At 43.1% G+C, this 24,452-nt stretch overlaps 1 protein-coding gene across 1 annotated transcript in view; it reads right to left on the minus strand.

Annotated features, from left to right (window-relative positions):
- Positions 1 to 24,452, minus strand: part of Tango6 (transport and golgi organization 6 homolog) — a 176,157-nt gene that overhangs the window by 87,698 nt on the left and 64,007 nt on the right. The window contains exon 14 of the mRNA XM_052726957.1: positions 21,491 to 21,548. Coding sequence (XP_052582917.1) covers positions 21,491 to 21,548 — 58 coding nt within the window. The remainder of the gene's footprint in view (positions 1 to 21,490; positions 21,549 to 24,452) is intronic.

Genomic DNA, 24,452 nt, shown 5'->3' on the forward strand with positions numbered 1-24,452 from the left:
CGGAAAGAAAGAAGGACGGAAAGAAAGAAAGAAGGAAGGAAGGAAGGGAACTGTCGAGAACACCATGATGATCAAGTGCTCCACTATGTATGAACAAAGCTGCTCTAATATACTGATTGAAACCGGGAGGGAGGGAGGGAGGGAGGGCGCAGCTTTGAAGGTAATCACTGCTCTATGCATGCAGAGCAGCTTGCATTCCAGCTGATCATGAGTGAAAACTGAAGCTGTCATTCACTTAGTTCTCCTGAGCCTATTTTCAGGGATCATTTCTATAGTTCATTAAGTTCTCTTTACACAGCTTTCCCAGAGTGAAAATGCACACCAAAAGAGGCATTTACGGGTAGGAAGAACAAAAGGGCTCCTGATGTTGCAGAACGTAGCTGATTCAGTCCTTGAGTCAACTCCAGGTAAGAGGCCAGGTTAGAAATAACCCTTTCTACACCTCCTGTAAGCCTCAAGCCAGGCAGTTGTGACCGGAGGGGCCAACCTGAACCCTGGCGGTTCACCGCCAGCCTGCAGAGAAACTGCTGAATCAGCACAGCTGACTGAGGACGCCACTTGGCCTAAAGCTCTGGCAAGATGGGGCTGATCTTCTACTTGCTCCAGCCAGTGACACAGACAGGGTAGAAGTGTTTCTTAAAGTGCCCCTTTCCTTAATTACGCCCAGCAGATGTTCTAACGAGATAATGAGGCAAGCACTGGTGACAGGCACTCCAGGCTAGAACTGGCTTAGAGAAGCGATCACTGCAATCCAGGCAGCCATGGAAGTGATCACTGCAACCCAGGCAGCCATGACGGGCAGGGCTCACACTGCAGCAGCATCCAGAGACCAGCAGGGCGACTATTAATACACGGCAGAACCTTCTCTCCTGAAGACACACACAAGGACACTGCCTAGAACCTCATGGGTGACCACCTCATTAGGGGCTGACTTTCACTGACTTCTTACAGATTCAAATTCTGTAGTAAGTACCAGCTTATAACAAGATATATACAGAACTGACAGTGTGGCTTAGAGGAGGAATATTTGCTTAGCACGTGTGAGGCCCTGGGTCGATTATAGGCACAACAAAAGGCCAGGAGACCAAGACATCTATAAGCAGAGGGGAAAGGAGAACCACTAGAACTTAACGTTAGGTACTAGAAAGAAGGCTCAGCAGTTAGGAGCACTAGTTGCTCTCCCAGAGGATCCAGGTTTGATTCCTAGACCCACACAGCAGCTACAGCTATCTCTGACCCCAGCCCTAGGGAATACAATGTCCTCTCTGGCCTCCAAAGGCACTGCACACAAGGGGTTCATAACATACATTCAGGCAAAACACCCATATACACTAAAATATATATATATTATTAAGTGACTTTGCTTCTACAGCCAAAAAACTTGATTCCCTCCCACAGTGATAATATGACAGGTCACTGTAAAAGATTCAAACACCACAAAGAAGTATGAAGTAAAACAAAATTTCCCAGGTGTGCTGATACACACCTGTGATCTCGTGGTCTGGGAGGCTAAGGCAGGAGGATCAGAAGTTTGAGGCCAGCTTGGGCTACACGGTGAGTTCTAGATCAGCCTGGGCTACAGAGTGAGACCCTGACTGAAAAAAACAAAAACAAAAACAAAGACCCATATTCTAATGTTTAAAACCTTGATATAAGTATATTCATTATATCATTGAAATAAAAAATAATCATTAGCCAATAATTATTAGCTGGATGGTGGTGATGCACACCTTTAAATTCCAGCACTTGGGAGGCAGAGGCAGGCAGATATATTCGAGTTCGAGGGCAGCCTGGTCTACAGAGCGAGTTCCAGGATAGTCAGAGCTACACAAAGAAACCCTATCTCAAAAACAAACAAACAAAAATTTCTTTAAAAATTTCATTTAAGGGTCTGGTGTTGTTTTTAACTAAGTCTCTATCGTTCTATTTTCTCAATAAAGACCCAGGAACCAGATACTGGGGTAAAAACCTGCTAGCTCAGAGAAGCAGAGAAAACACCTTGTGGCTACATTCTCCACCATCGTCCCAGAAAGAGAAAGCTTTCTCCTATGCCATCTCAAGCAAAATTCCTCTAACTCAATGTCCCTCCCTTCTACTTCCTGTGTATCTCTCTATCCATCCTCCTGACTCCCTCTTACTATCTATGGTTACTTCCTGTCAACTTGCTCCACGTCTTGACCTATGGAATGTTGATTTTTATTTAATCCTGTTTACAATAAGCAGAAAGCTCTTGGATTAAAAGTGTGTGCTAGGGCTGAGCCACACCACAACTAGAAACAGGCTTTTCCAGTAAATAACACAATCTGGAGCTTCATAGTGTGATCAAATATCCTGCAAAAGGCTGCAAGGTTAAGGGCACTTGCTGCTCTTGTAGAGAACACAGGTTTGATTTCCAACACACACATCAGGCACCTTACAACCACCTGCATCTCCAGTTCCAGAGGATCCAATGCCCTTTTCTAATCTCTACAGATACCAGGCACACGTGTGATACACAGACACAGGCGCACACACACACACACACACACACACACACACAAAACACTCATGTAAAATAAGTAAATCTGAAAACAACAACAAAAAAACTAGATGGATTCAGGTCTGGTTGTGCAGGCCTGTAGCCACTGCTACTTGAGAGGCTGTACATGGCAGTCAGATCACAAGTACGAGGCCTACCTGCACTACAATGTGAGTTCAGAGCCAGCCTGGGCAACTGAGTGAGACAACGACTCACAATAAAAGATAAAAGGAGGGCTGGGGAGATGGCTCAGTGTGTAAGCACTGCTGCAGGAGCCTGAGGATGGAGTTCTAATCCTCAGGAGCCACGTGGAAGATGTGGGGTAGGGGGATGGGGGGTTGGGGGGGTGGTAGCTCACCTGTAATCTCGGTTTGGGAAGCTGAGACAGGAAAGCAAGCTGGCTAGCTAAACTGGCTGAGACAGCAAGCTAAAGGTTCAACAAGAGAGCCTGCCAACAAATAAGGTGGAGTGGGGTCAAGAGTGACAGTGCCAGCCTCAGGCCTCCATAAGCACGTTCAGACATCCATGTACACACATACTCATGCGCACCCCCACACAAGTCCCACATCCATATGCACAAACATGCAGACCATACACCCACAAAAAAAGCTAAAAGGGAACAGAGATATAAATCAATGGTAGAGAGCTTGCCTAACAATCGTGAGGCAACAATCTCCAGTCCTGCACCAACAAAAATGGAGGTAAATGGTTCCTTTAAAAAATAGTAATGTGCTTTCCAGAAGGAATCTGAAGCTGTGACACAAACCATATTTGGAAGACAGTGTTAGCATAAGGCAGGGGCAGCTCTTATTCACGTATCCACAGAGTACTACTGGGCACTGTTACTTCCTGATACAAATATGACCAGCAGTGTCTCTAGAGACAGATCAGCCGATGATCACCAGACACTATGGCTTATGATGTATGTGTCGTGCATCACAAGGATTCAAGGAGAGGGAGGAAGAGAGAAGTGCAGAAAGGATGTAAAATGAAGGCAGGGCTTCTTGAAGATGGACAGATGAATTGGTGCAAAAAGCACTACGAGCTGGGGATTCAGCACAGTTGGTAAGTGCTGGCGTGAAGCCCTGAGGTCCAGCCCTGGCACTGCATGCTGGGCCTGGTGGTACAGTTTGTCATCCCAGCACTCAGAAGGGTGGAGGCAGGAAGATCAGAAGTCCAAAGTCACCCTTAGCTACATAGGGAGATGGAGGTAGCCTAGGCTACATGAGATGTCTCACAACAAACAAACAAAAATAAATTAACAAAACTAAATAAAAAGGGGGCTGGTCTGAATGTGCTGGGCTTTGCTGATGCCCTATGAGAGGCCATACCTTTTCGGAGGAGGGGCTAGGGGGTGGGCTGGGGGGGAGGCTGGGGGCAGTAAGAGGAGGGATGAGGGAGGGATCTTCTGCGGTTGGTATGTGGAATGAATAAAAAATTTCTTAATTAAGAAAAAGGGGGGGCTGGTGACATGTCACTCAGTAGCAGAATGCTTGCCTAGCACGCAAGCACAAGGCCCTTGGTTCCCAGTATTTGGCTACATAGTGAGTTTGAGGCCAGCCTGGGACAGATGGTCTCAAACAAAACAAACAAAACCCCAACCAACCAACCAACTAAACAAACACAAAACACTCTACAAAACAAACAAACCAACCCACCCACTAAGTTTTCAACTAAGAGTGTACCCCTCCAAGGCTCCTTACAAAGCTTTCACAGCTGTAGGATCAAGCTCCCATTTAGACCCTCAGGGCAATCTCCCTAAAGAGAAACAACCTACCTCATGGATCCAAATATCAAAACTGCGTTTCAAAATGTTCTAATTAATTTTCTTACCAAGAGAGTCTGTGTCATTATACTCAGCCAGAACCAGAAGTCCCATGGAAAAATTGTCTGTTTATGGTTTTTATCTACTAGATATTTTTCTTTTGGATATCCAGGAACGTCTTATGTGATAAAGATATTAACTGTTTACTTGCCTTTTGCTAAAAGAAGCAGGTTCAGGGCTATATAATTAGTGTACTATGAAACACGCCATTCTAAAGTGTGTAACTCACTGGTTTTTAGGAGAATCCCAAGAGTTGTGCTACCATCAGCACTCCTTAATTCTGGAATGTTTTCATCACTCCAAAAGGAAGCTTAGTCACTTTTCCAAATCATCCTGGGCAACTACAGACACATCTTCTGTATTAATAGACTTGGGCTTGCCATTTTCCTAGGAAATCTTCTGTTGTTGAGTATACTTTGCTTTTTTTTTTTTTTTGTTTTTGGTTTTTTTCGAGACAGGGTTTCTCTGTGTAGCTTTGCGCCTTTTCCTGGAACTCACTTGGTAGCCCAGGCTGGCCTCGGACTCACAGAGATCCGCCTGCCTCTGCCTCCCGAGTGCTGGGATTAAAGGCGTGCGCCACCACCGCCCGGCTATACTTTGCATTTTAATTAAAGCTACTTTGACTTTTGGACACATTGTGTTTTAAAATCTTAGGAGATCAAATCTTATCAGCTTTCTTCCTGGTTTCTCTGCCTAGAGATACTGGTTCTATGCTCATTCCCTGTAAAAAAATTTTTCCACCTCCTGGTTCATTAATTCTCTTCCTGGCTGTGTCTGCTGCAAGACTCACCCACCTGAATTTTTAGCTATTCTACTTTTTATTTTTAGGTGTTCCTTTAAAAGAATCAGTTTGATGTTATTTGTTTGTTTCTTACCTCCTAAAGTTATTGTCAAGTTTGTCTTGCATTTCTTTACATACAGTAAGCAGAGTTACTTCTTAATGTGAGCAACAAATCTAATATCTAAAGTCTTATGGGACCTTGTTTTCTTGTGTTTGGCTATGTACGACTATGTGTTAGTTACTGGCTTTAAGAATTATTATGGAGAAATGCGGTGTTACTGTAATGGTCAGCATAAGAGCTTTCGATTTGGGGAATGAGAGTTTTAATAGTAGTGGTGATAGCTATATGATATTATGATATAATTAGTGCCAATGAATTGTTAAAAATGCTCAAATGTCAAATTTTATGGTCACACATGCATAAAACCACAAGACATTTTTTAAAGCAGTGTCTTGCTACAGAGCTCAGGCTGGTTTCAACTCTTGCTCCTCTTGTCTCTACACCCCAGGAATCCAGGTGTGTACCACAGTGCAGGGTACTGCACAATACTCCTGACTGACCTGAGGGGTCGAAGCTTAGGAGTAGAAGGGGTTTGTTGTTTAATCTCACTTGGAATTGCTCCAAGTTTTCATTTCTGCAACTTGCCCACAGCTTAATTTCAGGCAAATGTCCTCAGGGCAAATGCAGGTTCTCACGCTGAGTTCACACCTTAGGAGTTCTGGCTTTCTCTCTGGTGTGACTCTGGCCAGTCTCTGTCTGGCCTTTCAATTCTTTACTGCTTTTAAGTTCTTTTGAATGTGTTACTCTGCAACAGTTGCATTAAACAGAGTCATCTCATTAATGGAAGGCAGAAGACTTTTCCTTAGATTTTTAGTTAGTTTGATTTGAGATGTTTGTTTGATTTAAGCAGAGTTTCACTATGTAGGACAGGGTCAACTAGAATTCTCCATCATCCTGCCTAGGATTCTAGGTATTTACCACCATGCCTGACTAAAATGCTTATTTTAATTACCCGACAAATACAGTACAGATTAAGACTTCTTTATTGTCAGTAATAGCATATCAGCGTTTCCATCTCTAAGATCTGCCATTCTAAACCATCTTCAATGCTGCCTTCTTTTCCCGCTGCTGTTTTGGTGAGCTTATTGTAAATTGAGTTTATTCTCATTTTTTCACTTACGTTGTTGGACCCACTGACCTAACTGCTCTCTCTTCTCAGCAGACTAATAAGCACTACATGGACGGCTTCTAACACAGACTGCTGGCGAGAGCAGACGCCACGGGGCCACCACAGAGCAGCCCAGTGGAGAGTGGAGCAGGAGCTGTCATTTTCCTGGTGGGTCCCCTGTTACGAGGAGCATCTGGAGAGACACATGCTGGATGAGATGCTGCTGATTTAACCGTTTAGCTGCTGAACTGCCAGACAAGAAATAATGGACGTGTTCAGTTCTATCTAATTAGTATTCTCTGACTTAATAACTTCGCAAACTGAATCATTTCTCAGACTAAATATAGAAAAGTTATTATTATGGTCTGGTTTCTAAGCAACCATTTCATTAAGAAAAGCACTACTTGGGGGGAAAAACACATCTGTTTGTCAGTAAGGTTCCCGCTGTCTTGTATAATTTCACGGTGAAGAAGCCATGGTCACTCTGTACTCTGGAAATCCCTGGTTGTGAAAAGGTCACCAGGGCTACTACAACAGAGGGAGCCATCTGTTTCGATCTGTACTAGTCCCCGAACCTTGTCATCATGAAACAATTTGATTTCCTGCAGCAGCCATATAATTTAAAAAAAAAATTCTCTTGATTATAAAAACAAGACATGTTCATACTAGAAAACATGAAAAGCCTGAAGTGGAAAGGCACAAAGAAGAAAAAAAAATCACCTGACTGGACGCTTTTAGACTCACTGGAAAATGAATTCCACTGTTAAGAAAGAAAATTGAAAACAAAACTATTGGCCTAAAATAACTCCACAGGATTCTGCTGTTTTCCTGTGAGATCTGAATGGTTTTTATAATGGCATGGGCTATGTTAGACAGCTGAATTCAGAGATCTGTATAGAGAGCCATGCACCCTTGCTACCTTTCACAAAACAGATTAAATACAGACAAGAGCATGTCTGTCAGCAGTGAGGAGAAAGTTCTGTGTGTGTGTTGGGGATGTGTGCAATATGACACATGGCTTGTGGTATATAGTGTCCTGCTAGGGCAGATAGATGGCCTGAGACAGGGACTGTTTTAAAATTCATTGTTTTTTAAAGCAGCGAACCTTGTTTCACGTGAAATCCTTATGAACATGATGGGGGAGAGCAGGCCATCTGGTTAGAACGGGGTTGCTGTGCGCTGAGCCCACCCATCGACAGAAGCTGCACTCACACAGTCCTCTACAACTGACTGGCCTCTGCTGTCAGCACGGGTAGAGACACTCCTCTTCCTGGCTTCCCTAGGTGGATTCCTAACCCCCAGCTCTGGAGAATGGATTCCATCTCCTCCCCACTCTGTCCAGTGAAGCATCCCTAAACAGGGATAGCCTTCAGAGTACCTGTTTTTTACAGAACCTGTCAAAGCTAGTTTACATCTGCGTGATTACACCGGCCCTCCTCTGACTGTAAGCTCCATGAAGGCAGGACATGACTGTTTTTCTCTGAAGTATACCTACCATGCTTCTCAAGCAGAATAGTGTTTAATAAACAAATGTTAAAAGAACAAATTAACATTTGATTATTAAGAGAAAAAGGGGGTAAAGATAATATTTTACAATTCTCTTTTCCCCCTGGTTCAGTTCTGACTACTGACAGGATCAAAAGAGGAAGCCTGTCAATCTCTTCTATGAATTTTGCTTTTTAAAGACTTATTTCAGGGCCAGAGAAATGACTCATTAGTTAAAAGTGCTTGATTCTCTTGCAGAGGACCCAAGTTCAGTTCCCAGCACTCACATGGCAGCTCACAACCACCTGTAATTCCAGCTCCAGGGGATCCTGGCCTCCTTAGGTACCTGGATGCATATATATACTATATGTATTTTTTAAGTTTTTAATATATGTTTAACATATGAGATTAAATAAACCTTTTTAAAAGCACCAAGTCAGCCTAAAGAGAGCACAGAAAAGGGCAATTAATTTGTGTGTGTGTGTGTGTGTGTGTGTGTGTGTGTGTGTGTGCCCAGTGTACATGTATGTGTGCATGCATACGAAGGTCAGTGGCTATCATCTGGTATCTTCTATCATTCTCTACTTTTTAAATTTTCTTCATTTCTATATGTATGGGTGTTTTACCCTCATGTATGTGTCTGTGCACCACATATAGTGCAGTGCTTGCAGAGACCAGAAGGGGGCACTGGATGACCTGGGACTGGAGTTACAGATGGCTGTGAACTGCCTTGTGGGTTCTGGGAATTAAACTGGTGTACTCTGGAAAAGCAGTCAACTACTGAGTCATCTCTTTAGCCCTCTAATTAAGTTTTTAAAATTACATGTTTATTTATCCAGGGGGTGTGTGTGTGTGTGTGTGTGTGTGTGTGTGTGTGTGTGTGTGTGTGTGTGTGTGTGTGATGTACGTGCCATAGCACATGTGTAGAGGCCAGAGGACAACTACTAGGAGTTGGTACTCTCCTTCCAACATGTGGATTCCGAGGACTGAAGTCAGGTCATTAGGTGTGGCGGTGGGCACACTTACCTGCAGAATAATCTTGCTGGCCCCACCTTATATTTTGAGACAGTCTCTCATCCAACCTGGAGCTCATCGATTCAACCAGACTGGCTGGCAAGGGAACCCTGGGAATTTGCCCGTCTCCGGCCCTGTCCCTGTCCTCTCCAACCACCAGCATTAGGGTCATAGATGTTTTAACGTGGGTGCTGGGGATCCAAATTCAGGTCCCCATGCTTGCACAGCAGGTACTTGACTGACTAAACTATCTCCACAGCCCTCAGTTCTTTTTTGGTTCCTATATAAAATCAAGTCAACACTAAGGGAAAACAAAACTTGAACACAAAGCTCAAAGATGTTCCTCAAAACAGTCTTCTCTTAAGAAACCTTAGCAATCGCCCTGGCAACTAGGTGTTAAGATGACCTAGTTAGGTCACTGGATGCTCAGGATCTGCCATTTTCTCTCTGAGGTCAATTCACTTCCAATTTACCTTTCTCCTTAGGGACCAGCAGAGACAAGACTAACCAGGAAGCAAAACCAAATATCAAAGTCTAAATCTAAACTGAGCAGATCCCACGTAAGGATATTTTCCCACCACTTCCAAGACCTGACATGACCAGAAAAGGGGAAATGGATGCTTCATTAAGTCAAAAATGTTGAACTTATGATTCAGCAACAAAAGCATCTATGTCAGGGTTAATAAAAGAATGTAATTGGGCCTATTAAGTATGTGAGCAACTTCAAGGATCACCTTAATCACATCTGGGAGGATTAGGGATTTTAATTTGTATTTGAAATGAAGGGTAATGTAAGCTACTTGCTTTGTGGTGTGGGAAAGAGAAGGAAGAACAGGGACCCCTCCAGCTGGTACCATGACATAGCTCCAGGGAATCAGAGAAAGCAGGGCACTGTACTTAAACACTGGTCTATTTTACTTATTGACTCTTCCATTATTCTAGTCTCTTTACCTTCTCCTTAAAAAAAAAAAAAAAAAGATTGACGAGTGGTAGTGGCACATGCTTTTTAATCCCAGCACTCAGGAGGCAGGGGTAATCAGAGCTCTGTGAGTTTGAGGACAGCCTGGTCTACAAAGCAAGTTCCAGGACAACCAGGGCTACACAAGAAAAACCTGTCTCAAAGGGAGGAAATTTTTTCTCTTAATAGGAAGATGTGTTGAGTGCAAAATTTACATAGCAATTCTTCGGGAAAGGTACTTACTGTCTCCTTAATAGCTTTATAAGCTAAGACATCTGCAACTGACTCCACCCACAGTGTCTCTCAGTTGCTTTCTGGAATGACCCTGCCTTTATAGCAGCTCATCTACATGAACAGGAGATGAAGAATTTGAAGAAAATTCTGGGAACCATGAAATTAAGATATACCTGTTTATCTGAAAATGTCAAGTTCTATGGCTGCCACAGCTTGTTCTACTGTCTGTAAGAGCAGAGGCTCCAGGGACTTGAGAAAGGTGGAAGATATTATCGCAGGGTGGATAAGAGCCTTGGGCTAGGGGGCTGATGAGCACTCTATCACTCACTGGCTAGCAAAGGAACATAGCCTTTTTGTCATTAGAGATGGCTCGCACAGCCTTGTGGGGAGAAGCTAATGAAACAAGCAGATGCTTCTGGGCCACAGTTAGCACTTAACAATTGTGAGTGAAAATGAGAGCAAATCAGTAAAGAAAATGAATAAGCACTTCCTGAATGCAGGAAACCTGTCACTAAGTCACTGCCTGGAGGGGGACTGCAATCTGCACAGAAGAGCCTGGATGCTTACACATGGCTCGCAATAGCTTCTGCTTTCAGGTTTCATACCCTTGTTGCTCCCTGACCACTTCACCTGCTCACCCTCCTCCATGCCTGCCCTGCTCTGGACCATCTTCAGGCTCTGCTTCCGTCCAGCCTCAACTTCTTCCTCCATTTCTATCTAAATCCTGCCCATGCATCCTTCACACTCCCAAGAGTTTCGGGAAAATCTGCTGTTCTGAAATTTTAAGATAATAAAGTGTATTAACTGGCTGGAGAGATGGTTCTGTGCTTAAGAGGGCTTGCTGCTCTTCCTACCCCTCTCTCACCCTCTATACCTACCACTCTATCTTTATTTCTACAGATTGGCCTATTTTGGACATTTCACATAAATGGAATCATATAACATGTGGCATTTTGTGTCTCACTTCTTTCACTTAACCACACTTTTAAAGTTTATACTGTAGTATGAATTGGTAGTACTTCACCTCTTTTATTACCAAATACTATCCCACTGTATAAATGTACCAGGTTTGATTTGTCTTCTCACAGGTGACAGGTTTCTAGTTGTTCCTACTTTAGGGCTACGGTGCATAATGCTGATGTGTGCGCTTTAGTGTAGACTAGGTTTGCTGTTACTTTCCTTCAGTTCGGGGCTTGAACCTAGGGCCTTTCACACATTAGGTAAGCACTCTGCCTTTGAGCTATATCCCTAACCTTCATTTTATTTATTTATTTTTTTCTCTTTTTTGAGCTAGAATCTCATCTAGAACTCACCAAGTAGGTCTTAAACTTTTGATGATCCACCTGCCTCTACCTAAGTGCTGAGACTACAACCCACACACCCACTCCCTTCCCTTAGGAATCTTCTTGGCCTTCAGAACCAAATTTGGACTGCCTTTGTGGGCTGAGCAGTACTGGGCTTTCAGCCTCTCAGCATGTATTCAACCATTGTTGCTACCCAGACGGCACTGTGTAACCAGTCTAATAAATCCACCTCGAACTCATCCGTTGGCTCTATTGGTTCTGCCCTTCTAGAGCACCGACTAATACAAGAGGTGATTAGGTCATGAAGACTCAGCTTTCGCAAATGTATTCATGCCAAAATTGTAGGAGCGGGGAGTGGCTTCCTGAAAAAGACGACTTCAGCCTTCTTACTCTTCAAGCCTCTCTGTCTCTGTTCCCCAAACCTCTTTTGCCATAGGATGATGTAGCACAAAGGTCCTGGCCAGATGTTGCCTTCAGACCTTGGGGTTCTCAGCTTCAGGAACTGTAAGAAACAAATCCCTGTCCTTTATAAGTAAATACCAGGTTCAAGTATTCTGTTATACACTACAAAACAGACAATCACATACATCCCAGAAGTGATTTCTGAAGCCTTCTCTGATGCTCCTAAGCAATATCAATACCTGCTGTGCTGAAAGCCAATGACCACTGATGGAAAGGAGGGAAGAAGAGCAGGCAGTGTGAGGTAGCAAGACGTGTTTTAAGATTACTGAAAAGTAACACCCCACACACTGCCAAATAAGCAAAAGAAAACAAAAGTCAAGGAAGCATGAGATCAGCATACTGTTAAAGAATATAAAGAGCTGGTTTATGACGGAACCACTGCCGGCAGCCAGGCCTGCTTTATGGACTCGAGGAGACTCAGCCCTACTTGGGAACTGAAGCAAGGTGGGTGCTGTGACTCACTACCTTGCCCTCTGGCAACATCATGGTTTTCAGAACTAAAGAGACTTATTTTCAAATTCTGGTCCCGTCATTTAGTATCTGTGTCACTTTGGACCAGGCAGTCAACGTCTTGGAGCCTCAATCCCCTCATTCTGAACCTGCAGGGTTGCTATGATTGACACAAAACAGGCACTCAGGAGGTGGTAACTTACACAACCTACTGCCATTTCTCTGACATGACAATTATCCAGGGCAATCTTGGAAAGTGCAAGTAATTGTGAAGTAGCTATTATTCTTTTCCTTATAGATAAAAGTACCAAACTGCTAGGTTCTGTGATATAAATCTGAATATTGATTTTTGACTAACAGAATAAACCACTGGTCAAAAAGTCTAAAAATGAAGCTAGTACGAAACTTTGAAATAACCCCCAAGACTCGATGTGGAAAGGGGAAGAAGGCGTCATGTAGATCCTGTGAACTGCACTAAGATAAAGTGCTTTAAAAGAATGGGATCTCTGCAAAAAAGGGCACTTTCACCTCCACACTCTACTAGCTTTTGTGACTACCAGCAAGCCAAGTCTTCATTTAAGAAGCTGGTAGACACCAGGCAGTGGTGGCACATGCCTTTAATCCCAGCACTTAGGAGGCAGAGGCAGGCGGATCTCTGTGAGTTCGAAGCCAGCCTGGGCTACAGAATGAGTTCCAGGAAAAGAGAAACCCTGTCTCAAAAAAAACAAACAAACAAACAAACAAAAACAAAAAAAAAAAAAAAAAAGGGAAGCTAGTAGAGAGCCAGGCATGGTGCTGTATGTCCTTAATTCCAGCACTTGGGAGGTGGAAGCAGGTGGATCTCTACAAGTTCAAGGCCAGACTGGTCTACATAGTGAGTTCCATGCTAGCCAGAGCTAAATAGTTTTGAGACTCTGCCTTTAAAACAAAAACTAACAACAACAAAACAAACAAACAAACAAACAAAATTGTTGATAGAATACTCCCCTAACCATGGATTCAATTCCCAGCAACACATACACCAATCTAGCATGGTGACATATGTCTGGAATTCTAGTACTAGGGAGGTGGAGGAAGGTACATCAGAAGTCCAAGGTCATCCTTGACTATATAAAGTCTAAGGTCAGCCCAGATTATATGAGACTCTGTCTCAAAAACAGTAAACCTATATACATACAGACATACAGACAGACAGAATTATAGTGCTTTATTATATTTCAGGATTATTATTACTATTATTAATAATGATCAACAAGTGGAAACAACTCAATTGTCCATCAGCTGATGCTGGAAAACAAACTGTGGCTAGTCAGTAGGTTAACTTTATTTTTTTTATTTTTTTTTTTGGTTTTTCAAGACAGGGTTTCTCTGTGTAGCTTTGCGCCTTTCCTGGAATTCGCTTTGGAGACCAGGCTGGCCTCGAACTCACAGAGATCCACCTGCCTCTGCCTCCTGAGTGCTGGGATTAAAGGCGTGCACCACCACTGCCCGGCCAGGTTAACTTTATTAATGATCAACTTTGTTCTTGAGAAAATATTGAGAATCATAACATCTGTCATCATCTTTTTTCTTTCTTTCTTTTTTGAGCTGAGGATTGAATCCAGGGCCTTGCACTTGCTAGGCAAGCGCTCTACCATTGAGCTAAATCCCCAACCCCATCATTTTCTTTCTAAAGCTAACAACAGAGGGGCTGGAGAGATGGCTCAGCAGTTAAAAGCACCGGCTGATCTTGCAGAGGACCCAGATTCAGTTCCCAGCACCCACATGGTTGCTCACAACCACCTGTAACTACAGTTCGAGGGGGTCTAGTGCCCTTCTGGCCTCTGCAGGTACCAGATACACAAGTGATGCACCAATATACATGCAGATAAGACACCCATCCACATAAAATAAAAACTAACAAAAAAATTTAAAGCAAACAACAGGATCAAATTCTACTATTACTTGAAAAATTCTTTAGAAGAGGGACCTATTGTACACTGTGAATAAAGAGCAAGCTCTCAGGCACATGAGATGGTGGATGCTCACTACCACACTTGACAAACTGATTCATCCGGGAACCCATATACTGGATAGAGAGAACAGGCTCTCACAAACTGTACACACATACACAGGTGCACATGCAGGCATACATGCTCTCTCTCTCTCTCTCTCTGTGTCTCTGTCTCTCTCTCTTACTCTCTTGAGCAGAGAGTAAACAAATAAACATTTTTTTTAAAGGACTAAGATCTAAATGACCTTCTCTGTGATCTTGGAGAAGGGGTTTAGTTTAACCTAAGTGCCAGAGTCATTATCTATAAAATGGAACTATTCCATATCATACGTAAAAATTAACTCAAAATGAACCATGTGTCTAAATGTAAGAAGAGCTAAATCAGTAAGATTCTTGGAAGAAAACAGCAGTAAACCTCCAGTGTCTTTTGTTGTCCGAGACAGTCTCACTGTGTATCTGTGGCTGGCCTGGAACTCACTATGTAGAGTAGGGTAGTCTTGAACTCACAAAGATCCACCTGTCTCAAGTGCTGAGATTAAAGGTGGGTACCACCACACCTGGTACTTCCATTACCTTGATCTGAACGATAACTTATTAGAAACGACTCCAGGAGTATGAGCAATGGAAGAGAAAGTTAATAAATAAATTGCAACAGGGCTAAACCTCTGTGTTTCAAATAGCACCATATACAAGAGAACAAGATATTTTATACACTTGCAGAAAGTATCTGCAAATCATATGTTTGATAAGGAAACTGTTTCCAGAATACACAAGGAAATATTATAGCCCAATAATAAGTAAAACAGTCCAAAATGGAAATGGCAAAGAATCTGAATAGATGTTTTTTAAAGAACACTTTAAAACAGACGAAAATTGATAAAAAAAGGTGTTAAACATCATCAGTGAAATACAAACCTAAATCACAATTCACTTCATACTCATTAGGATGGCTGAAAGAAATGGGCCAGAAAATTAACAAGTATTGGCTAGCATAGTGGAATTTTTGTTTATTGATGGCAGGAATATAAAATGATGCAGCCATTTTTTTTAAAAAAACTTCTTATTGCCTTAGCTCTTATATTTAGATATATGGTCCATTTTGACTGATTTTTAGATAAGCATGGAGTTACTTCATGACCTAACAATTCTCCCAGCTGTATTCCCAGGGCAAATGAAACCATGTGCACATAAAACTTTGTAAACCAGTATTCACAGTGGCCAAGAGGTAGAAACAAGGTTATTAAGATAGCTCAGCAGTACCTGTGGCTGAGCCTGAGGACCTGAGTTCAGTTCCTGGGACCCACATGGTAGAAGGAGAGAATCAACCTCTACAGGTTGTCTTCAGATCTCCACATATGCACCCTCATACACACACATACACACACACACACACACACACACACACACACACACACACACACACACACAAATAAATAAAAAAATTTTAAAACTAGAAACATCAGCTGCTCATCAACTGATGATAGAAAAAGTAAAATGGAGCTATTCATAATGACATGTTAATTTATAAAAAGGAATGGAGGTATTGGCCTATGTTATAGTAAGGAAGAACCCTAAAAAAGTACTTTACATGGAAAGGAACTAGAAAGCAAAGATGGTGGTCTGACTCCACCATCATACGATTCCATTCCATTCATGTGACTGTCCAGAGCAGGTGAATCAGAGACAGAGTAGCTCAGGGGCCATGGGTTCAGTGTGTGGTACAGCACTTGCCTGGCATATGCAAGGCTAAGGATTTGGTCCCTAGCATCACAAAAAAGAAAGAAAGAAAATGCCCATCAGTGGTTGCCAGGGGCTGGGGGAGTGACTGATAGGGGTATAGGATAATAAAAATATTCTAAAATCAGACAGCCATGATGGTTGTCTGTCTTAGTCAGTGTTCTATTGTACCACGACCATGGCAACTCTTATAAAGGAAAGCATTTAAATAGGACTTGTTTACAGTTTCAGAGGTTTAAGTCCATTGCCAACATGCAGGAATATGGTGGCATGCAGACAGACATGGTGTTAGAGAAGTAGCTGAGAGTTCTACATCTGGATCTACAGACAGTGGGAAGAGAGCAAGCCACTGGCCCTGGCTTGGGCTTCTGAAACCCAGTGACAATTCCTCCAACAAGGTCATACCTCCTAATCCGTCTAAGTAGTTCCATTCCTTGATGACTACGCATTCAAATATATGAGCCTATGGGGGCCATTCTTATTCAAACCACCACACTGTACAAATCTTTCATGTGTTGGGGTATATGTGTATTCATGTGTGTGTGTGCGTGTGTGTGTGTGTGTGTGTGTGTGTGTGTGTGTGTGTGTGTGTTTGTGCATTGGTGCACATATATATGTGTGAATGCATGGGGAGGTCAGAAGTCAATGTTAGTGTCTTCCTCGATCTCTCCCCATCTTATTTTTTGAGAAAATGTCTCTCAGTGAACATGGAAATCTCCAAGTCAGCTATGCTGGCTGGCCAGTGAGCTCCAGTGATCCATCTCCTCAGTGCTGGGATTACAGACATGTGTTTCTGCCTTCGGCTTTTTATGTAGATCCTTGGAAATGGAATTTGGATCCTTAGGCTTTCAAATTAAGCACTTCATCAACTGAGACATCTCCACAGACCCCCTTTTTTTGTGGGGAAGGGAGCTCAGAAAGAATCTCACATAGCTCAGGCTGGTATTAAACTCATGTAGCCAAGGGTGACTTTGAACCTTAGATTCTCCTGTCTCACCCTTCCAAATGTTGGGGTTACATCTCTATATACTAAGAAACACTGAATTGCATTTTTTAATTTGGGATATTTTAGGAAAGTAAATTATATCTCAAATAAGTTCTAAAGGGTGAGGATAATGTCTACTTCCCTGACAACCTCATGACTTTACTAAGCGCATACAGAGAGACACTCGAAAAATGCTTGTCAGATAGGCACTACAGAAATCTGGTCAGAGCAGAAAGAAATCTTCCTGTTTCAAGGACATAAATGGAGAAGAAAAACTTCACAGGACTACATTCCAAATTTCCACACCAGATCTAATGAGATGATCCTTCACGGGAGAGAGAATTATTTTCAGCTAATGGTTTCCTAACTTCCCTTACTTGAGGTGGAAATCCGAGAACAAGACAGAGGTTGGTGCCTGACAAGTTAAGGCTCGTAGTTCTGCTTAGGTGGAAACTGTAAAACTCCTGTCATCTTGTATACACACTCACCTCCCCTCTGTGCCTTTTGCCTTCGCTCCCTTTGGTTCTTTTGAAAGAAATGGAAACGAAAGAGGGTGGATAAGGCTGTGATTTGTCTGGGCATGTCAAAATGTCTATCCCTTCCTTTACACAATAGCATACTTTCACCCCTATGCCTTGGCTCAGGGTATAGGTTTCTCTTTCTTTCTCTCTCCTTCCTTCCTTCCTTCCTTCCTTCCTTCCTTCCTTCCTTCCTCCCTCCCTCCTTTCCCCCTCCCTCACTCCCCCCTCCCTCATTTTGGGCCTAAGAGTGTAGCTCAGCAGTAGTGTGCCCCTGTAGCATGAAAGAGGCCCCGGGTTCAATCCCAACGCTCTTCCCCAAAACAACACTAGCACAGCCAACGGTTCTTTTGACATGCAGAGGGGTCACTGGGACCCCTGAAATGCAGATTGTTCTTCAAGGACATGACTTTGAAGACAACTGAGCAGATCCATAGCTGGATAAATTGTCTGGCTATAAGAGCTTACTGTGTCTATCACATTCACTACTGGACAACAAAATGGCGTGCCCTTGAGTTTCTCAGTACAGGCTGAGGAGATGGCTCAGTAGGTAAGATACTTGCCATGCAAGCATGAGGACCAGAGTTTGGATCCCCAAAATCCACATAAAAGCTGGGTGGACATGGTGGCTACCTGTAATCCTAGCAGTTAGGTGACAGAGGCAGAGAATCCCTGGAGGGAGCTGACCAGTTAGATTAGTCAAATCAGGGGGCTCCAGGTTCAGTTAGAGACCCTGCTTCAGTAAATAAAGTAGGAGAAACCAACAAAGGTAACCAGTGTTACCTTCCGGCTTCCATATACATGTGTACACATGCATACTTATATATACACATGTGCACCCCCCATGTGCAAAACACACACACACACACACACACACACACACACACAAAACAACCCCTAAACCCTCAACATATTAAGGGATAATCAAAGACATATCTTAACTCCTATGTGGGGAGAGATAGGACTTTGCATACATTTCCTTATCATTAAAAAAAAAATGGCCAGGTGGTAGTAGCACACCCCTTTAATCTCAGCAGTTGGGGTGCAGAGGCAGGCGAATCTCTGTGAGTTCGAGGGCCAGCCTGGTCTGCAAAGCAAGTTCCAGGACAGCCAGAACTATTACACAGAAAAACCTTGTCTTGAAAAACAAACAAACAAAAAAAACCCAAAAACAAAACAAAAAACAAAACATATACATATACATATACATATACATATACATATATATATATATATATATATATATGTAACAGGATATCACTCAGTAGCCCCGGCTGGCCTCAAATTCACTATGTAGACCAGGCTGGCCTCAAACTTACTCTATAGACCAGGCTGGCCCCAAACTCACTATGTAGACCAGGCTAACCTCAAACACTATGAAGACCAGGCTGACCTCAAAATCACAAAGATTCACCTGCCTCTGCCTCCTAGCGCTAGAATCAAAGGCATGTGCCACTACCCTCAGCATGAAACTCAGCAACTGTATACACAGTGTTCTAGCTGAAGCAGCTGTTAGGACAGCTGCTACACCAGCACGTTCCCAGGATGAACAGCAGATATGCAGATGTCTTTTCACAAAAGTCAAGCTTAACTCTTCAGGGATTTATTTCTTAGACTGCTACATGAATAGCTAACACATGTAGCAGGAATTCCTCAAGAAGACAAGACTAGATATCTACTGGAGGAATGAGTGTACTCAGCTCCTCTCTGCTCTCTGTCTGGACTGCAGACAGAATTGGTGAAGATGTACCAAAAAAAAAAAAATGCTAAATATCACTAAGTTGAGCAGAAAGTACCCATGGAGCCAGGTAGACAGTCTGAGAAAAAGAAGGACTGAATGCATTCACAGACCCCAAAACTGAGTGCTCACAAAGGACCAGACAGCTTGTTAGAGAGACTTGGGCCTGTGCAAGCTTCGCACAAATGGGAAAATTCATCTCCTGCTTTTCTTAATGAGAAAGTCACCTAAGGCCTTGGCTTTTAAGTGCATATCACAGACACCAAAAACATCAATTAGTTCAATCTGGTCCATCTTGGGGAGGTGAGAACAGAAATTCCACCTCCCCCTACCTGCCCTGTTCTTCATCACCAAATTAGTTACTAACTGATTAGCACACCAATTAAACCACTGAAAACAAACAGCAGCAGCAGCTGCAGTTTTATAGAGGCTCCCAGAGGCTAACGAGCTCCATGGTTAACCAGCCAAGCTTTCCCAACAGCAAGGTTGCCAGGTTAGAAGGACACACCACCACTTCCAAACACCCAGACCTAAAAGCAGGAAAGAAAGTCTGCGGACAGCATCTCCTTGGAAAAGCACAGGTGACTTGGTTTCTGAGACTTACATTCAGAGGTGTCCTGGTTCTCCATCACTGATCTCTCTGGCTTCCTTACGTGTCACCCGACGTCCTGTAGCCTCATGGGGCCTCCTGCGCACTGCTTGAGCCCAGCTTGTCTGACCTCCACAGCTGCAGGTCAATAACCTTCTCTGGAAACTCTCAACTCTCCTACTTGTCCTCTTACCTCTGTGGTGGTCATTTTGTCTCCCTTAATTCTCTTTTTACCTACTGCCATACCCTTCCCACCATGGTGGACTATACTCTCAAACTGTGAGCCAAGCAAACACTCCTTCCTTTCTTTCTTCTTTTCTTTTGTTTCTTTCTTTCTTTCTTTTTCTTTTTTCTTTTTTTTTTTTTTTGTGTGTGTGTTTGTGTGTGTAGCCCTAGCTGTCCTGGAACTCCCTCTGTAGACCAGGCTGGCCTCGAACTCACTGAGATCCACCTGCCTCTGACTTCCGAGTGCTAGGACTAAAGGCGTGCGCCACCACCGCCCGGCATACTTCCTTTCTTAAGGTGCTTTGGTTGATAGGTATTTTGTTGTAACAAGGAGGAAGAACCACTAATGCACACACCCAGTTCCATTTTAACAGATAAGAGTTAAGACATTGGCCAAGTCTGTTCAGCTGAGCAGCAGTGTACCTAAGCAGTCTGCCTCCAGAGTCCCAGCTGTCCTGAAACTCACTCTGTAGACCAGGCTGGCATGGAAATCGCATAGATCCACCTGCCTCAGTTTCCTGAATGCTGGATTAAAGGTGTGTGCCACCACGTCTGGCTCCATGTTTGTTTTGGTTTTTAATATTTATTTTATTATTTATTTATGTGTATATGGGTATGGGTATTGCATATGTGCAATACCCACAGGAGCCAAAAGAGGGCACCAGATCCTCTGGAGCTAGAGTTATACATCATTGTGAGCTGGCTAACATGGATGCTGGGAACCAAACTCTAGTTCTCTGTAAGAGCAGTATGCACTCAGCTGCTGAGTCATCTTTCTACTCCATCTATGTATATATTCTTTGAATGAAGAAATATTAAATATCTGAAGCTGAAGTTGGGGTATAGTTTACAGGTGCTTACTTGTGAATGTGTGAGGACCTGGATTTACTCCCTAGCACTCGAGTGTGATTGTATAAATGTACACACACACACACACACACACACACACACACACTCCAAAAACAAAACCAGAAAAAAAAAACCACCACAAATAACAACACAGAAGCTATTAAAATGAAACCTAAAACATTTGAAAACACAAAACTTCGTGGCTTTTGTGTGTGTGTGTGTGTGTGTGTGTGTGTGTGTGTGTGTGTGTGTGTGTGTGTGTGTGTGCCCCATGGAGATCAGAGGACAACTTGCAGGAATCAGTTCTCCCCTCCCACTGTGTGGACCCTCAGGCTTAGGGCCTGTGCCTTTACCTGCTGAGCCATCTTACTAGCCCCAGAAAAGGTTACATCGTAAGAGTTTATGTATAAACTATTCTTTACCTCTCTCAACCAAGGAAATGGGCTTTAATCTATAGAATGATAAAGTTAACATAAAACTTCATCACTATGAGACACTGAAACTCCATAAGAACCCTTTGGAAACTCTAGGAATGCTGCTTTTATCACTCAAGAGTATCCCACTCAGGAAGCAGAAAGATGGACAAAATCACCAGTTGTATCTTGTGGTTGTACCCCTCAAGTACACAGAATGCCATCTCCGGTCCACAAACTTACCCTGAATTGCAGATAGATACACAAAAGTGTCCTCATGCTCCAAATTCTCCAAGAATATCTGGAAGCACAAAACAGGGTAAGATGATTCTCAAAGAGCAAAAAGACACGGAGCCCCTTTATCACTGTCTCAGAGGAGTAATGTTTTTCTTCTTGGTAGAAATTGGTCTGACATAGAACCAACCTGGTGAGGAAAATGGTTTATTTGCTTCAAGTCCAATTCCACTAACAGTTTAAAGGGAGCCGGAGGGATTAGGGGGAAGGAACTTCTTACTTCTTCTTCTTCTTTTTTTTTTTTTTATGTGCACTGGTGTTTTGTCTGCATGTATGTCTGTGTGAGGGTGTCAGATCTTGGAGTTACAGATAGTTGTGAGCTGCCATGTGGGTGCTGGGAATTGAACCTGGGTCTTCTGGAAGAGCAACAGTCAGTGCTCTTAACCGCTGAGCCATCACTCCAGCCCCCGGGAAGGAACTTCTTGAAGTCATCAAGTATATACCAGTACTAGTTATGGAAATCAACACATATAAGAATAATCAACAGGTAAAAACTTGATGTGCAAACCTGAGAACCTGAGTTTGATCCCTGGATCCCATGGTGGAAGAAGAAAACCAACACCCAATGTTATCCTTTGACCTCCACAAACACACTGCGGCATATGTGTACCCACACTCACACATATACATCATACTCACACACAATACTATCCATAAACATTTTTAAGAAGAACAGTCCTCAACATTTTTCTGTGCTAGCCCATGGTGGAAAACATTTTCAACATAGGTGGCCAGATATATTCTGATGCTTTCCCCTGAGCTAACACAGCACGTGGGGTTACAAGGGAGACAGAGATGTTATTATTACAGAGGCAATTTTAGGTCTATTCCACTTTTTAAAAACCTTGCAAATTGTAGCCCTGTGATTGACATTGCTAACAAACTACTCTTATTCTTTCCCAAATTAGGAACTTGTCAGGGTGTCAAATGCAGTGTGGTTGACCTAGAAGACACTATGATGGCATGTTAAATTTGGGCCCTACCATGGGAGCAAGGGAAAGACAGCAGCATGTGCTCACGTTCCTCTGATGGCTGTCTAGGGAAGGTAGGAGTGCCTGTTCATATACCACTCAGTGTCCTTTGCTCGACAGAGTCTTGATTTCAACTTCATGCTACTGGTGTCTACACTACCGAGGGAGAGCTGAAGATGAGTCTAGATGGGATGATGACTAGAAGACATTGGGGTTGCATATGGAGTGAAGGACACAATACAGAGTAATAGCTATGAGAATAAAAAATAGGAAATATTTTAAAGACTCCACAGAAAAAGAATTGACAGGTGTCCAGGCTATTCAATTTTATTTTATTTTATTGTCAACTTGACACAAGCTGGGGTTATCTGGGAAGAGGGACTCTCAATTGAGAAAATGTTTATCATCAGTTTGGCCTGTAGGCAAAGCTAGAGGGCATTTTCTTGATTGATAACTGATATGGGAGGGCCCAGTCCATGTGGGTGGTGTCACCCCTGAGCAGGTGGTCCTGGGTGCTGTAAGAAAGCTAGCTGAGCAAGCCAAGGGGAGCAAGCCAGTAAGCAGAACTACTCCAGAGTTTTTGCCTGCCTCTACAGTTCTACCTTAAGCTGCTGCCTTGACTTCCCTAAATGGACTGTGACCTAGGATATGCAAGCCAAACAAACTCTTTTCTCCTCAAAGTTGCTTTTGGTTACAGCAATAGAAACCCTAACTAAGACAAGAGGTCTAAAAGGCCGAGGACAGAGAGGAACAGAGAGGGTTATAAAATATACATGCCATGAAAGCATGGGTTTCGTTTGTGGGAAGAAAGGGGTCAGCAAGAGTTGAGATGGGGACCAGGAGGACAGCTGTGGAAGGGACGACAGCTAATCCTGATTGCCAACTTGATGAGATTTAGTCACCACAAAAACAAACCTCTGGGCACATCTGTGAGGGAATTTCTCGACTGAATTCATTGAGGTGGAAGATCCACCCTAACTGTAGGTGGCACTCCTCCACAAGTTGGGATCCTGGACTGAATCAAAAGGAGACAGGAAGCCAGTGAGCTCGGAACAAGTAAAGGTGGCTGCTGCCGAGGCAGAAGATCTGAGGTCTGTCCCTGGAAGCAGCTCCTTACAACTGGTTCTCCGATCACCACATACTCACTGTGGTGCCCACAACCCTCACCCATCCCACTGCACAAAACACAAATTTAAATGTAACAAAAAACCCATTTCCTTGCATGATAACCAAAAACTAATTTAAAAAATAAAAGGGACAAGAGTGTGGTGGTGCATACCTGTGATCCCAGCACTTGAGAGGTAGAGGCCGATGATCAGGAGTTCAAAGTCAGTCTGGGCTACATGAGACTCCATTTCAAAAATTCAAAAAATAAGTCTGGCATGACGGGACATACTTGTAATCCTAGCCTTTTGGAGACAAGTCAAGAAGATCCGGCTTTCAGGATCACCCTTGGCTATGTACCAAGTTCAAGAATTGCCTGGGCTACCTGAGACTTTGTCTCAAAAAACAGAAAAAGAAAAACGAAACAGGAGACGAATAGGGGATGGGAAGATGATTTCAGGGGGGAAAGTGCCCACTGTGCAAGTGTGAAGACCTGAAGATCTTCGGCATCCTTTTCAAAGCTCAGCACTGACAGGTGGAGACCGAAGGATTACAGAAGCTTGACAGGTAGCCAGTTTAACCTACCGGGAGTTCTAGGTCCAGTGAGAGACTCTCTCAAAAATAAGATATAAAATGACAGAGGACCCAGTGCTGATGTCTGGCCTCTACATCTGTACACACCGACATACACATACACACACACACACATACACACACACACACACACACACACACAAGAAAGCCATTTCTGTGAAGTTCTTAGTAAAAAATAATTAGCAGAACTTGGTAAACATAGCAGATGAAGATTAAATGCAGTTAAAGGAAATTCCAAAGGT

This window comes from Peromyscus californicus, unplaced genomic scaffold (genome assembly GCF_007827085.1).
Source record: "Peromyscus californicus insignis strain IS unplaced genomic scaffold, ASM782708v3 Scaffold_8__1_contigs__length_139910024, whole genome shotgun sequence".
Classification (NCBI taxonomy): domain Eukaryota; kingdom Metazoa; phylum Chordata; class Mammalia; order Rodentia; family Cricetidae; genus Peromyscus; species Peromyscus californicus.